This window comes from Anthonomus grandis, chromosome 2, assembly GCF_022605725.1.
Source record: "Anthonomus grandis grandis chromosome 2, icAntGran1.3, whole genome shotgun sequence".
NCBI classification, from domain to species: Eukaryota; Metazoa; Arthropoda; class Insecta; order Coleoptera; family Curculionidae; genus Anthonomus; species Anthonomus grandis.
In genome coordinates this window covers 37,475,920-37,486,913 of record NC_065547.1, presented here as the reverse complement: position 1 = coordinate 37,486,913, position 10,994 = coordinate 37,475,920, and the positions used below count along the sequence as shown (strand labels likewise).

General features: G+C 31.8%; 2 protein-coding genes across 3 annotated transcripts; one reads left to right on the top strand and one right to left on the bottom strand.

Annotated features, from left to right (window-relative positions):
* The first annotated feature begins 261 nt into the window (after positions 1-261).
* On the top strand, positions 262-10,872 carry LOC126750269 (succinyl-CoA:3-ketoacid coenzyme A transferase 1, mitochondrial). 2 transcript variants are annotated; one of them, XM_050459836.1, is made up of 10 exons: positions 262-531; positions 594-702; positions 7,676-7,902; positions 7,958-8,383; positions 8,437-8,557; positions 8,623-8,839; positions 10,031-10,106; positions 10,165-10,300; positions 10,445-10,617; positions 10,698-10,872. In XM_050459836.1, exons 1-10 carry the CDS (start codon positions 439-441, stop codon positions 10,734-10,736), a joined length of 1,617 nt encoding a protein of 538 aa, XP_050315793.1. In that variant the 5' UTR covers positions 262-438; the 3' UTR covers positions 10,737-10,872. The 2 variants fall into 2 exon arrangements, with proteins under 2 accessions (XP_050315793.1, XP_050315794.1); XM_050459837.1 differs by having other exon boundaries at positions 264-531; positions 10,445-10,872.
* Positions 1,447-3,589, bottom strand: LOC126750275 (uncharacterized). Its single transcript, XM_050459845.1, has 2 exons — positions 3,506-3,589; positions 1,447-3,443 (listed from the first exon to the last, which is right to left on the bottom strand). The coding sequence occupies exon 2, from the start codon at positions 3,433-3,435 to the stop codon at positions 2,284-2,286; it is 1,152 nt and encodes a 383-aa protein (XP_050315802.1). The 5' UTR covers positions 3,436-3,443; positions 3,506-3,589; the 3' UTR covers positions 1,447-2,283.
* Positions 10,873-10,994: the final 122 nt, after the last annotated feature.

Genomic DNA, 10,994 nt, shown 5'->3' with positions numbered 1-10,994 from the left:
GGCTTTGTATTTACATTTTTATTAAGCATATTGAAGATTCTGAGGGAAAGTAGAGACCTATAATAAAAGGCTCACCCTGTACATTGTTCATAAGTAAATCCTGAATTAAATTTTAAAGTCACGAGGCGCGGACTAATATCCATTGATGCAGCTGACATGCTGCGTTCCAACATTGAGGGTCGTTTATGTCAATATGTCTTACGTCACACGTTATTATTTGTTTACAAATTATTTAAGGTTATCTCTATCGAATTGCGACATCACATTATAATTTTAAAATTATAATAAAGATTTTATTTATTATAAAACTCGTTTTCGAACTTGTTTACGTTACTCGGCATTATTTAAAAACTGTAAAGAGGTCATTTCTTTCTTTTTTTACCTGTTACTATAGTACTTAATAAGTATATTAAAAAATTATTTTATTTTAAAGAAATCATGTTTAAATCATTAGTTTTTGTATCAAATAATATCGGTCTTGGACTTGTTAAAAGGAGTGGCATACGTTTGAGTGTAAATAACATTAACAGGGTAAGTTACATTTTTAATATAAAATCAACCATATTATAATTATGAAAATTACCGAATTGTAGGTATTAGCATGTACATTTGCAACTAAATCATCAAGTAGGAGGAAAATTTGCAAGGATATTAAAGAAGCCATCAAGGATATACAAGATGGATCCACATTACTTGTGGGAGGTACTATACTTAGTATTTTAGAAATATACTCCATACTTTAAGGGTTTATACCTTAGAATATTTGTGTGATAGACTCTATTTTGTCTATTCCTTACACCAGTATTTATAGAGATAAGGTTGTTTTTACTTCAAAAATTTATTAGGTTCTCTTATTCTTATGGTTAATATGAATTGCCTGATACTAGTTGTATGCATCTTCAGGGATATTTCTCATCTTGTTCCAAAACTTGTTAACATTTTTTAATCAATATTTGTTTTTGTAAATAAATAAAAAAATTTGACTGAATATAAAAATAAAACCTTTTAGAACATAAAGATAAACGAGAGTAGCTAAATATTTTATTTATTTAGCATGTTTATGTAGCATTTAAAATTGACTTTCCAGTTACAACTGGTTGATAGCCTCAAGGTTGACCCTATTAGTCGAGTAAATTAATTTTTTCATTAATTATCATCTTCAGGACAAGAAGACCTAACACATTTTTAAATTGGTAGGAGTTAAAATCATATGAAAAAACACTGTTTATTAAACAAACATCAACATTTTCAAGAAAAGAAGGAAACAAGAAACAGAAAAGTAATAAATAAAAAAAACCAATAAATAATGTACCCACATTTAGAAGTCACATTTATTGAAAAAAAAACTGATGATTGAGAACTTCTAATAATATGTATTAATATTGACGAATATGTCTTAAGAATGAACTTAGATATTTTATGTGTTTAACCTTCCGGTACTAATGAGGACCTATGTGACATAAATACTAACGTCGGACTCACACTCCGCATATCTTTTTTTTCAGCGAAAAATTATCAAAAATCATGTATAACTATATTAGTCTTGGTGGAAATATATAAACACATCAAATATAAATATATTTACACATTTTGAAGGTAAATTATTTAAATCCAAAAGCCCAGAAAATCTTTAATAAAAAATAACAATTTTTAAATTGTAAGAATCACAGAATCGAAAATATCATTATCAAAAACAAAAACAGAACTTCTAACAAATTTTCAACATAAACAAAAGATGATTACATTTCAAAAAACAACAATAAAACTTTTAACCTAAACTCTGACTAAAATAATATCGTCAATCTTCGTCACTTTCACCAGCCATACAGTCACTACACATGTAGTTGGCATGTTCCGAACAATTAGGTTTGTTACAGTATGCACAGCTAAATCTCATTGGTCTATTTTTCTTTCTATCACAATAAAAGCAGCGTCGTTTTATGTTTGTGGTTTCTGGTTTGGATAACTCTTCCTGCAGTGGTAAATGTAAAATTTCTCTAAGGCGAAGTCTAATGGTACGTGGTATCCAATTATTAGTAGCTCTTCCTCGTATGTGTCCGTCTAGTAACTGCATACCAAGATTCTCTAGAAATATTCTTCGAGGTGTATCATCTATATATTTTGAATTGCTCTTGAAAATAATGAAGGAGTTTATTCCAGCTATATTAAGTTGCATAAAAAATATAACCATTGGCCAGCAACGAGTAGCTCTGGCACAATCATAGGCCGCACAGATCTTGTCCACTGTATCAACACCACCTTTAGTTTGATTGTAATCAACTATTATTTGTAGTTTCCAGTTTCTTGCTCTATTTTGTCTTCATTACGGTGCATAGTGGACAACATAAGCACATTTTTATTTTTATTGGGAATATACGATACTATGGTTGCTTTGTCAACATTAGCGTTAGCAACAGCTATGCTGGTAAAGAAATTGTCCATGGTAATGTTTCTGCTGCTTCCTGAGATGGGGTGACAAAGACGGGAAAGGAGGGAAACATTATCAGTTTGAACTTTATAAGGTCCAATCGGTTGTTGCCCAACATAAATTTCCATGTTCGCAGTGTAAAACAATTTTGCGTCCACTAAAGAATATATTTTGATACCATATCGGTTAGGTTTGTTGGACATATATGCTCGAAACCTGCATCTCCCTCGGAATGCCACCAACATTTCATCCATTGTTGTGAGCTCGGAAACACAAAAACATTTAGACAAATTAGAATTGAATGAATCAAAGATCTCCCGGATCGGTGCTAATTTGTCATATTTTTGTCTCTCTATTCTAGTATTTTTATTATCAAAACGAATATACTGCAACAAAAATCTGAATCTTTCCCGAGACATTGTCAAACGAAATATTTCCATGGATGTTCCATTTGTTCTAAATAAGTCGGAGGCATTTACCCGACTATTTTTTGGCATCGAACATATTATATAAAGCAATCCTATAAGCGCTTTCAACTCAATGTCTGTGGGCCTTGCTGATCGTTTGTTTGGATGTAAATTGCACATTCCAATGTAGATATTTGTATTATCAACAATGACTTGCAACATTTCATTTGTGAAAAATAGACTCCAGATCTCTGCAGCAAATTTTAACCCTTTTGCATTTCCCTTTACCCCAGGAAGAAACTTGATAATATTTAGGGCGCTTGTCCGTACCTGAGAATTTCCTGGATGCTTTCTCCACTTGGTTTGACCATCTTTTCCAATGTAATATGCAGCTTTTTCGTGCGCCACTTCTTCCATTATTTCATCTGGAAGATCCAAGATGTTGTTTAGGTCATCAATATCTTGCTCATCATCCGTGTTATGATCTTGAGTCTCTTCATCATCATCCTGCAAACTCGAGTCGTCATCAAGTGGCTCCTCATCAGTCGCAACCTCATCGAAGAGTTGGCCAAGATATATTTGTTCCCTTTCGTAATTCATATTAACCACTGTAATCGAATATTTAGGTTTATTAATTTACAAAAAGCAGAAATTAATTAAAAATTGTTACCTTAAAAAATTAGCATAAACACTCACGTGCGGAGTGAGATTCCGCATAAGAGCCTAACTCCAACACGAAGCACCCTACTCTGTTTACCACTTAACACTAAATTGGAGTCCCCAATCGCAACAGGTACTGAGCGGTACAGCCGCCTACTCGGAATTCTTCGGAAAATACCGGCCAATTTTCGGCCATGCGGAGGTTAAAAAGGTTGCAAAATAAAAGTAAGAATATGTACTATTTTATTTCTCTATTTGAGAAATGAAAACCTTTATTTATTATAACTATTAAAACTATTCTGAAATGATACAATTCTTAACAAGGTAAAAAACTAAAAACAAGATCAAACTTTGTATTGATGAATTAGAAAATGTTTTTTGGCCAAATCCATAATAAAAATACCACATTGAGAATAAAAATGTAACAATAATAACTGATTTTTTGCATAAAAACTTGTAAAGAGTGGCCAATACTGTTGGGAGTAAATTTTACTTATTACAGTGCAATATATCTTATTTCTCTTAATATTTGCCTTAGTGTTAATTAAAGTAATTAAGAACTAGTGTGTGTTGAATGATCACATTTCATCCTAACTTGATCACTACCATGACCCTATTTCAGTTTCTAAGTCTGTGTAATATCTTGAGATATTCTACAAATTAATATGAATTTGGGAATAATTTAAATAAAATGACTACTGATCTGAGTAAGTTCATTTAATAATAATTGGTCAAAATTCCTACATACACAGGTGTGAGACAGGGCCAAAGCATCAAGAATTTATAGAAAAACCTATTGGCATATTAACAATTATTAAGGAGATTTCGCACAGCGATATTTATACGAATGTATATTCATACATTACAGTCTGAAACCCTTCCTAGAAGATACAATTATGAAATAAAAACAGGATAAACCATATGAATCAAGAAATTAATAAAGTTTTTAGATAATAATTAAAGGTCTAAAGTGGCATAGATCCATGATCCAGTTTTCTTTTTAAGTCAGTAATTAAAAGACATTATAAAAAACTTAAGCTGGTTGGCTAGTCATATTCAATTTAAATGCTGCACACTGCATACTGATTTACTATTCAAATTTTTATTGTCTAACGGTAACAAATTCAAAGGACAACACAATTATTATAATTAGTGAACATTAAAATCCAGTTGTAATTATTCAGTGACTGGCTGAAATATGGAGCAAATTCATTTCATTATCATATGCTGAATTTTGAAAAATACCTTGAAATGATTTGAGAATGTGTACATTTCATTTATTTTTTTAGAAGGAGAATCCTCTTTCACTTAGCCACATTTAGTTTAAATGGTATGGTAAATAGGTAAAATGTTGGAATACACATAATCCTAAATGAAGAGAAGGTACACAAAAAGTCACGTTTGGAGAGGGATATTAAACAATATCATTGTTGCTCTTTCTTTTTCAATAAAAGTTTTATAGGAAGTCAATACTTGCATTTTCTCCAAAATGATAAAATTTTCACTTCAGCAGAACTATTTCCCCAATTGAAGTTAGATCACAAAGACTAATTCACCCAATTTTTCTTAATACATATGAGAGTATTTAAATAAATATTTCCTGGAAAGTAGATTGGTAGGAGTGGGTACCCATAAAATAAAACCTCAAACAAATCAACAAAATCTTACAAAGCTAGATTTCTTTCAATCGTGTGGTCTCGGGTTCCCGGCATGGGCATGGTTGTTTGTGTTTGTCTTATAAAAGCAAAACATTGTGGTTCGGAACCCACGTTAAACTGTAGGTCCATAAACAACAATATTGGGCGGCAGTCGAAATGCGACGCGAGTCCATTGTATTTAAGGAAGAAGAAGTAATTTGTTAAGAAAATGTTTTATAGTTTTTGTACTGTTTTGCACTTAATTTGTGGTTTGCATTAGCTGTTAAGGTTGTACTTACATGTAGTCATTAATAGTTTGACCACTATAGGGTGTTTTTAGTAGTTATCTTGTTTACAGCTCACAATTGAGTCCCAATTTAGATTATTTTCTTCTAAAATATGATTCAGTTCCAATTTTTTAGATTGTACAGTGGTGGCCAACTAATTAGAAACAGTGTGAATAAATTAATAAAAATCATAAATCTTTTGTAAATAAAATTGTTTATTCTTAAATTTCTCGCCCATTGTCGTAACTAACATTTACCTTTAATATTACCATAAATTTAGTGGATTTGTCTTCACATATATACTTTAAAAAAAAGTTAATTTTTTATACAAATATTGAATTGGACAACTAATTAGAAACCAAAGAATTATCAATTTAAAAAAACAAAAAAATAAAAACTCTAAACCCTAAATAAATCAATATTTTGTAGTAAATCCCTTATTTTCAATGACAGCTCTACATCTCCTGGGCATTGACTCCACCAGATGTTGACATCTTGATTGTGTGGTATCGATTTCCACGCCTGCTCTCCTTCTTCCTCCAGATCTTTAAGGTTTTTAATATTTTTATGTTCTAAAAGTTTTTTCAGGTCTCTCCAAAGATTCTCAATGGGATTGAGATCCGGACTACATGAGGGCCAATCAAGTACATCAACATGGTTATCGTCAAACCATTTTTTTACAGACTTAGCCGTGTGCTTGGGATCATTGTCTTGTTGCAAAACCCAAGACACCGGCAAAGTTTTATCAGCAAACGGCAACATGTGGTTCTCCATAATATCTTTATATTTTTCTTGGTCAAGAATACCGTCAATTTTCACTAATGGACCAGCATCACGCCACGAAAAACATCCCCATAATTTTATATTTCCACCTTCATGTTTGACTGTGCTGGTTGTATACTTCGGATTATTTTCCGCACCCCTTGGTCTTCTCACAAATATTCTACCATTACTACCAATGCGATTTATTTTTGTCTCATCAGACCATAATACTTTTTCCACTCTTTTATGGTCCAATTAATATGGTCCTTAGCGAATTTTAATCTAGCCTGGCGATTTTTCTTCTTTAGCAGTGGTTTCTTGCGAGATACTCGTCCAAATAGGTTGGCCTCATTAAGTCGTCGTCTTATAGTTCGTGATGATATCGCGATAGCTGGAGAAAGTTCTTCTTTAATCTGGTTGGAGGTTAAAAATGGATTTATTTTAGCCATTCGAACAATAGTTTCATCAGTTCGTTGGCTGGTTTTTTTAGATCTTCTCTTGCGTGGAATATTTTCGTACGTTTTATGTTCTTTTATGTGTTTGAGTGCATAGAAAACAATTTTTTTTGAACATTTTAGGTGGTCAGCTATTTTACTATAAGTCCAACCTCTTTCCCTTAGCGTAAAAATTATTTTACGCATTGACGGATCACAATTTTTTTTTCTACCCATTTTAAACTGTGGAAGACACAAAGACAAGGCTTGGAGATACAAAAAATACAAATTGTTACCATTACAAAGGTTTGAAATGAACTATACGCGCGTTTATTTTCGTCGTTTCTAAGTAGATGGCCAACTGTGTTATCTATAAATTTTGTTTATATTCTGCATTCCTTAAAAATTTCTTAGTGGAATTTCTATAAATAAATTATATATTGCTGTTGTGATGAACAGTCAAAATTTTACAACGAGTTGGTTTTAATTTATTTTAAAGAACTGAAACATTGAATAAAGTATTTTTTTAAAATCGTTTCTAATTAGTTGACCACCACTGTATGTACTTGTTTGCTATACTGTACTGTCAATGTTCTCTTGAAATTATTGGTCTCTAAATTGTCCCATGGGTCTGTAAGAGACCTTGTTGCTTGAGATTTTGATCATTTTTTTGTTTTTTTTAGCTTGGAAATAATTCAAAGATAGACGCGACTCGCGAGTAAGGTGAAAGTTGTGTAATATAGTGTTCCTTTCCTGATATAAAAGTGTATTCCTGGCATAAGTGTGGTCCTGAGTTCCGGTACAATATTGTTGACAAATTAATGATTAGCAGTTTCAACACTTAATAAAATAACTTTCTTAATTAAATATTAAAAAAATAATAATTCTTATATCATAGCTCTGTTAATACTAATATAAATATGAATACTACATTTGGGAACAGATAATTTGAGTTCTACCCTAATATTTGAAATCAAATATAATCCATTTAAGTTTGGCAGTTCCTTTCTGAAACACCCTGTAGACTGAATCTCAATATAATTTTTTATGTTTTTATTAGGTTTTGGTTTATGTGGTATTCCCGAAAACCTCATAGGAGCCTTACTACAACATGAAGCAAAAAACCTTATAGTTGTATCAAACAATGCTGGAGTTGACAAATTTGGCTTAGGTCTACTCCTAAAGCAAAAGAAAATCAAACGGATGATCGCAAGTTATGTAGGAGAAAATGCCGAATTTGAAAAGCAGTTTCTTAGTGGGGAATTAGAAGTGGAACTTACCCCACAAGTAATTTTAAATCCTTTTAAAAAATATTTAATTCAAATAATATTCTTTATTAAAGGGCACTTTAGCGGAAAGAATTAGGGCAGGTGGGGCAGGAGTTCCAGCATTTTTTACTCCAACAGCGTATGGTACTTTAGTGCATGAAGGGGGAGCGCCCATAAAATACAAACCAGATGGAAAAGTTGATATATCGAGCAACCAAAGAGAATCTAGGCAATTCAATGGAAAGGACTATATTATGGAAGAAGCTATCACAGGAGATTTTGCCCTGATAAAGGCGTGGAAGGCTGACCCGGCTGGAAATTTGGTTTTTAATAAATCAGCAAGGAATTTCAATCCAACTATGGCTAAGGCAGCTAAATTTACTATAGCAGAGGTGGAGGAAATTGTTGAATTAGGAAGCATTGGTCCAGATGAGGTTCATCTACCTGGCATTTTTGTAGATAAAATTATTAAGGGCGAAAAATATGAAAAAAGAATTGAGGTCAGGATTTATTTAATTTAATTCAATAGAAAAATATAAATAATAACTTTTAGAGAGTCACTGTCCAAAAACTATCAGACAGCACAGAATCTGTTGTTAAAAAGAACCCTGCAGCAGAAAAGCGAGAGCGGATAGTGAAAAGAGCTGCTCTAGAATTCCGCGATGGAATGTATGGTATCCTTTTCATAAAAATAGAATATTTTTACTTTAATGAAATAATATTCTTAACAAGTCTATAGCTAATCTAGGAATAGGCATGCCAATGCTGGCATCAAACTATATTCCAAATGATATGGAGGTATTTCTGCAATCTGAAAATGGAATACTAGGTTTGGGACCATTCCCATTACCAAATTGCGTGGATCCGGATCTGATAAATGCCGGAAAGGAGACTGTTACTGTTGTGCCTGGAGCGTCATTCTTCAGCAGCGATGAGAGTTTTGCTATGATTAGAGGGTAAGTTCTTCATTTCATCTCATAGAAATTAATTAATGTAAAAAATTCTAAAATATAGTCACTACCAATGAGAGAGTTTCTCTCAATCCCGTTAGATGTTAAGGAAATCTAAAGTTTATTAATTGCCTTAAGTGGTTAAGTGTTAAGTCCAATTTCTTAAATATCCGATTACAAACCCCACTCGTATAACATTTATGGGATTTCTTGTTTTATTTTTTAGTTTTTTATTTGATTTCTCTTACATTCTCATGAATTTTCTCGGGTTTGTTTTTGAAAAAAGCTTCATATGTAGAATGTAAGAATTAGAATTCGAACTCCTCTCATTTTTCCAAACAATAAAAAAATGCAATACAAGGAAATTTGAGGATCTCTGTGTTAAAGTGTAAATGTGAAGTATTTTAACTTCGGTATGCTTAGATTTGAGTTTTTTTATATATCCTTGTATTTCTTTTATTTGTGTTTTTTTCGGTCTACCTTTCATGAAAAACATTCTTCCTTTTCAAAAATTCTTTCTTCGCAAAAGCTTCTTTTTAAGAGGTTACTGGTAGATCCGAAATTGCACACGCCGTGATATATCAAGACCCTATAATCAGAAAAAGAGGGAGACCTCCATCATGTACATCTGCAAACTCTCCGGTACTTTTTGGAAATCAAACTCCTGAGCCTCCTAAAAAAAGAAAGGTTAATTTTAATCCAATTGATGACCTACGGTTTGATAACGTCAATCACTGGCCCACACATATTGAACCCAAAAAGAGATGTCGAAACTGTATCTAGGCTTATAGTAGAGTTCAATGTAGCAAATGTCAAGTTGCTTTATGTCTGACCAAAGACAAAAATTGTTTTATAGACTTTCATACAATGTAGGGTGTGCTTTTTGGTTTTTTTTATTACTTTGACTAAAGAATTTAGCCTGTTACTTTTAAGAACTTTCCAAATTTCTTTTCTGAGATACCAATAAATTGCAAAAAAATGATTGTTACTTAATTTCTACCCATTGACTCCATATGGAATCATAATTTTTTTTTTTTTTACCAAATATTAGAAAAAATTGATTTTCACTATATTTTATCTAGATACAGTCCCTGTTACATAGTTAAACTAAAAAAAAAATTTTTTTTGAAAAAATAATAATTTGGGCTGGAAAGGGTTAAACGCGCTTTTTAAAATAGAAAAAACCTTTTTTTTCAGAGGTCATATAGATCTAACTATCTTAGGTGCAATGGAGGTCTCACAATATGGTGATTTGTCAAACTGGATGATTCCTGTAAGTTTAACTTTACAATTTAAAATATTTATCGTTTTTTCATAAACTAAATTTTAAGGGAAAACTCGTGAAAGGTATGGGTGGAGCTATGGATTTAGTTGCTGCTCCTGGCACCAAAGTTATTGTTTGTATGGAACATACTGCCAAGGATGGTAGCCATAAAATACTGGAAAGCTGTACTTTACCTTTAACTGGTATATAGTATTTTTTCTGCATATACTGTACATGCTGAATGCTGCATGAAAGTGAAATTAATAATATTTTCTAAGCCACTGAAGGACACGAAGTTTCTTTTTTTTAACTTATAAATGTATTAACATATTTTTCCTTTATTTAAGGTAAACAAGTTGTGGATATGATAATAACAGAAAAGGCCGTTTTTAGCGTGGACAGAGAAAATGGCCTGACTTTAATAGAGATTGCAGATGGCGTTGGTGTAGAAGACATTTTGGTATCTACAGGTTGCGAGTTCCAAGTAGCTGAAGACTTAAAGCCTATGGGACAAGTTCAGGTTTAAATTCCCTTAAAATTATAAACTGAGGTTGAAATTTTATAAAAACTATCTTTTTAACTGTGGATATTGCTTTATAGGTGCCCGTTTATGAAGATTCATTGTACTGTGGAGATTAAATCACAAAAATACGTTGTGTTAGTATATAATTAAGTTTTAAACATATAAATCAACATTTTCTATTTTTAATATTCCTATCTGTTATTGTGTATATAAAATTTGTTATTAAAAAGTTGTGACTGTTTCAATTTCGAATCGATCTGGTTATTTTTGCTTTTATCATGTTTTCGTAACATTTTAATGCGGTGATCCAGAACAAAAAAAAAAATTCTTTTAAATTAAACTTTCATATAGTAGAATGTAAACAAACATATGAG

Excerpts from the sequence above, each read along its gene's own strand:
- LOC126750269 (XM_050459836.1), top strand. The coding sequence starts at position 439 with ATGTTTAAATCATTAGTTTTTGTATCAAATAATATCGGTCTTGGACTT. Across the intron at positions 8,384-8,436 it reads AATATGAAAAAAGAATTGAG|AGAGTCACTGTCCAAAAACT; the intron begins GTCAGGATTTAT and ends AATAACTTTTAG. Across the intron at positions 10,301-10,444 it reads CTGTACTTTACCTTTAACTG|GTAAACAAGTTGTGGATATG; the intron begins GTATATAGTATT and ends CCTTTATTTAAG.
- LOC126750275 (XM_050459845.1), bottom strand. The coding sequence starts at position 3,435 with ATGAATTACGAAAGGGAACAAATATATCTTGGCCAACTCTTCGATGAG.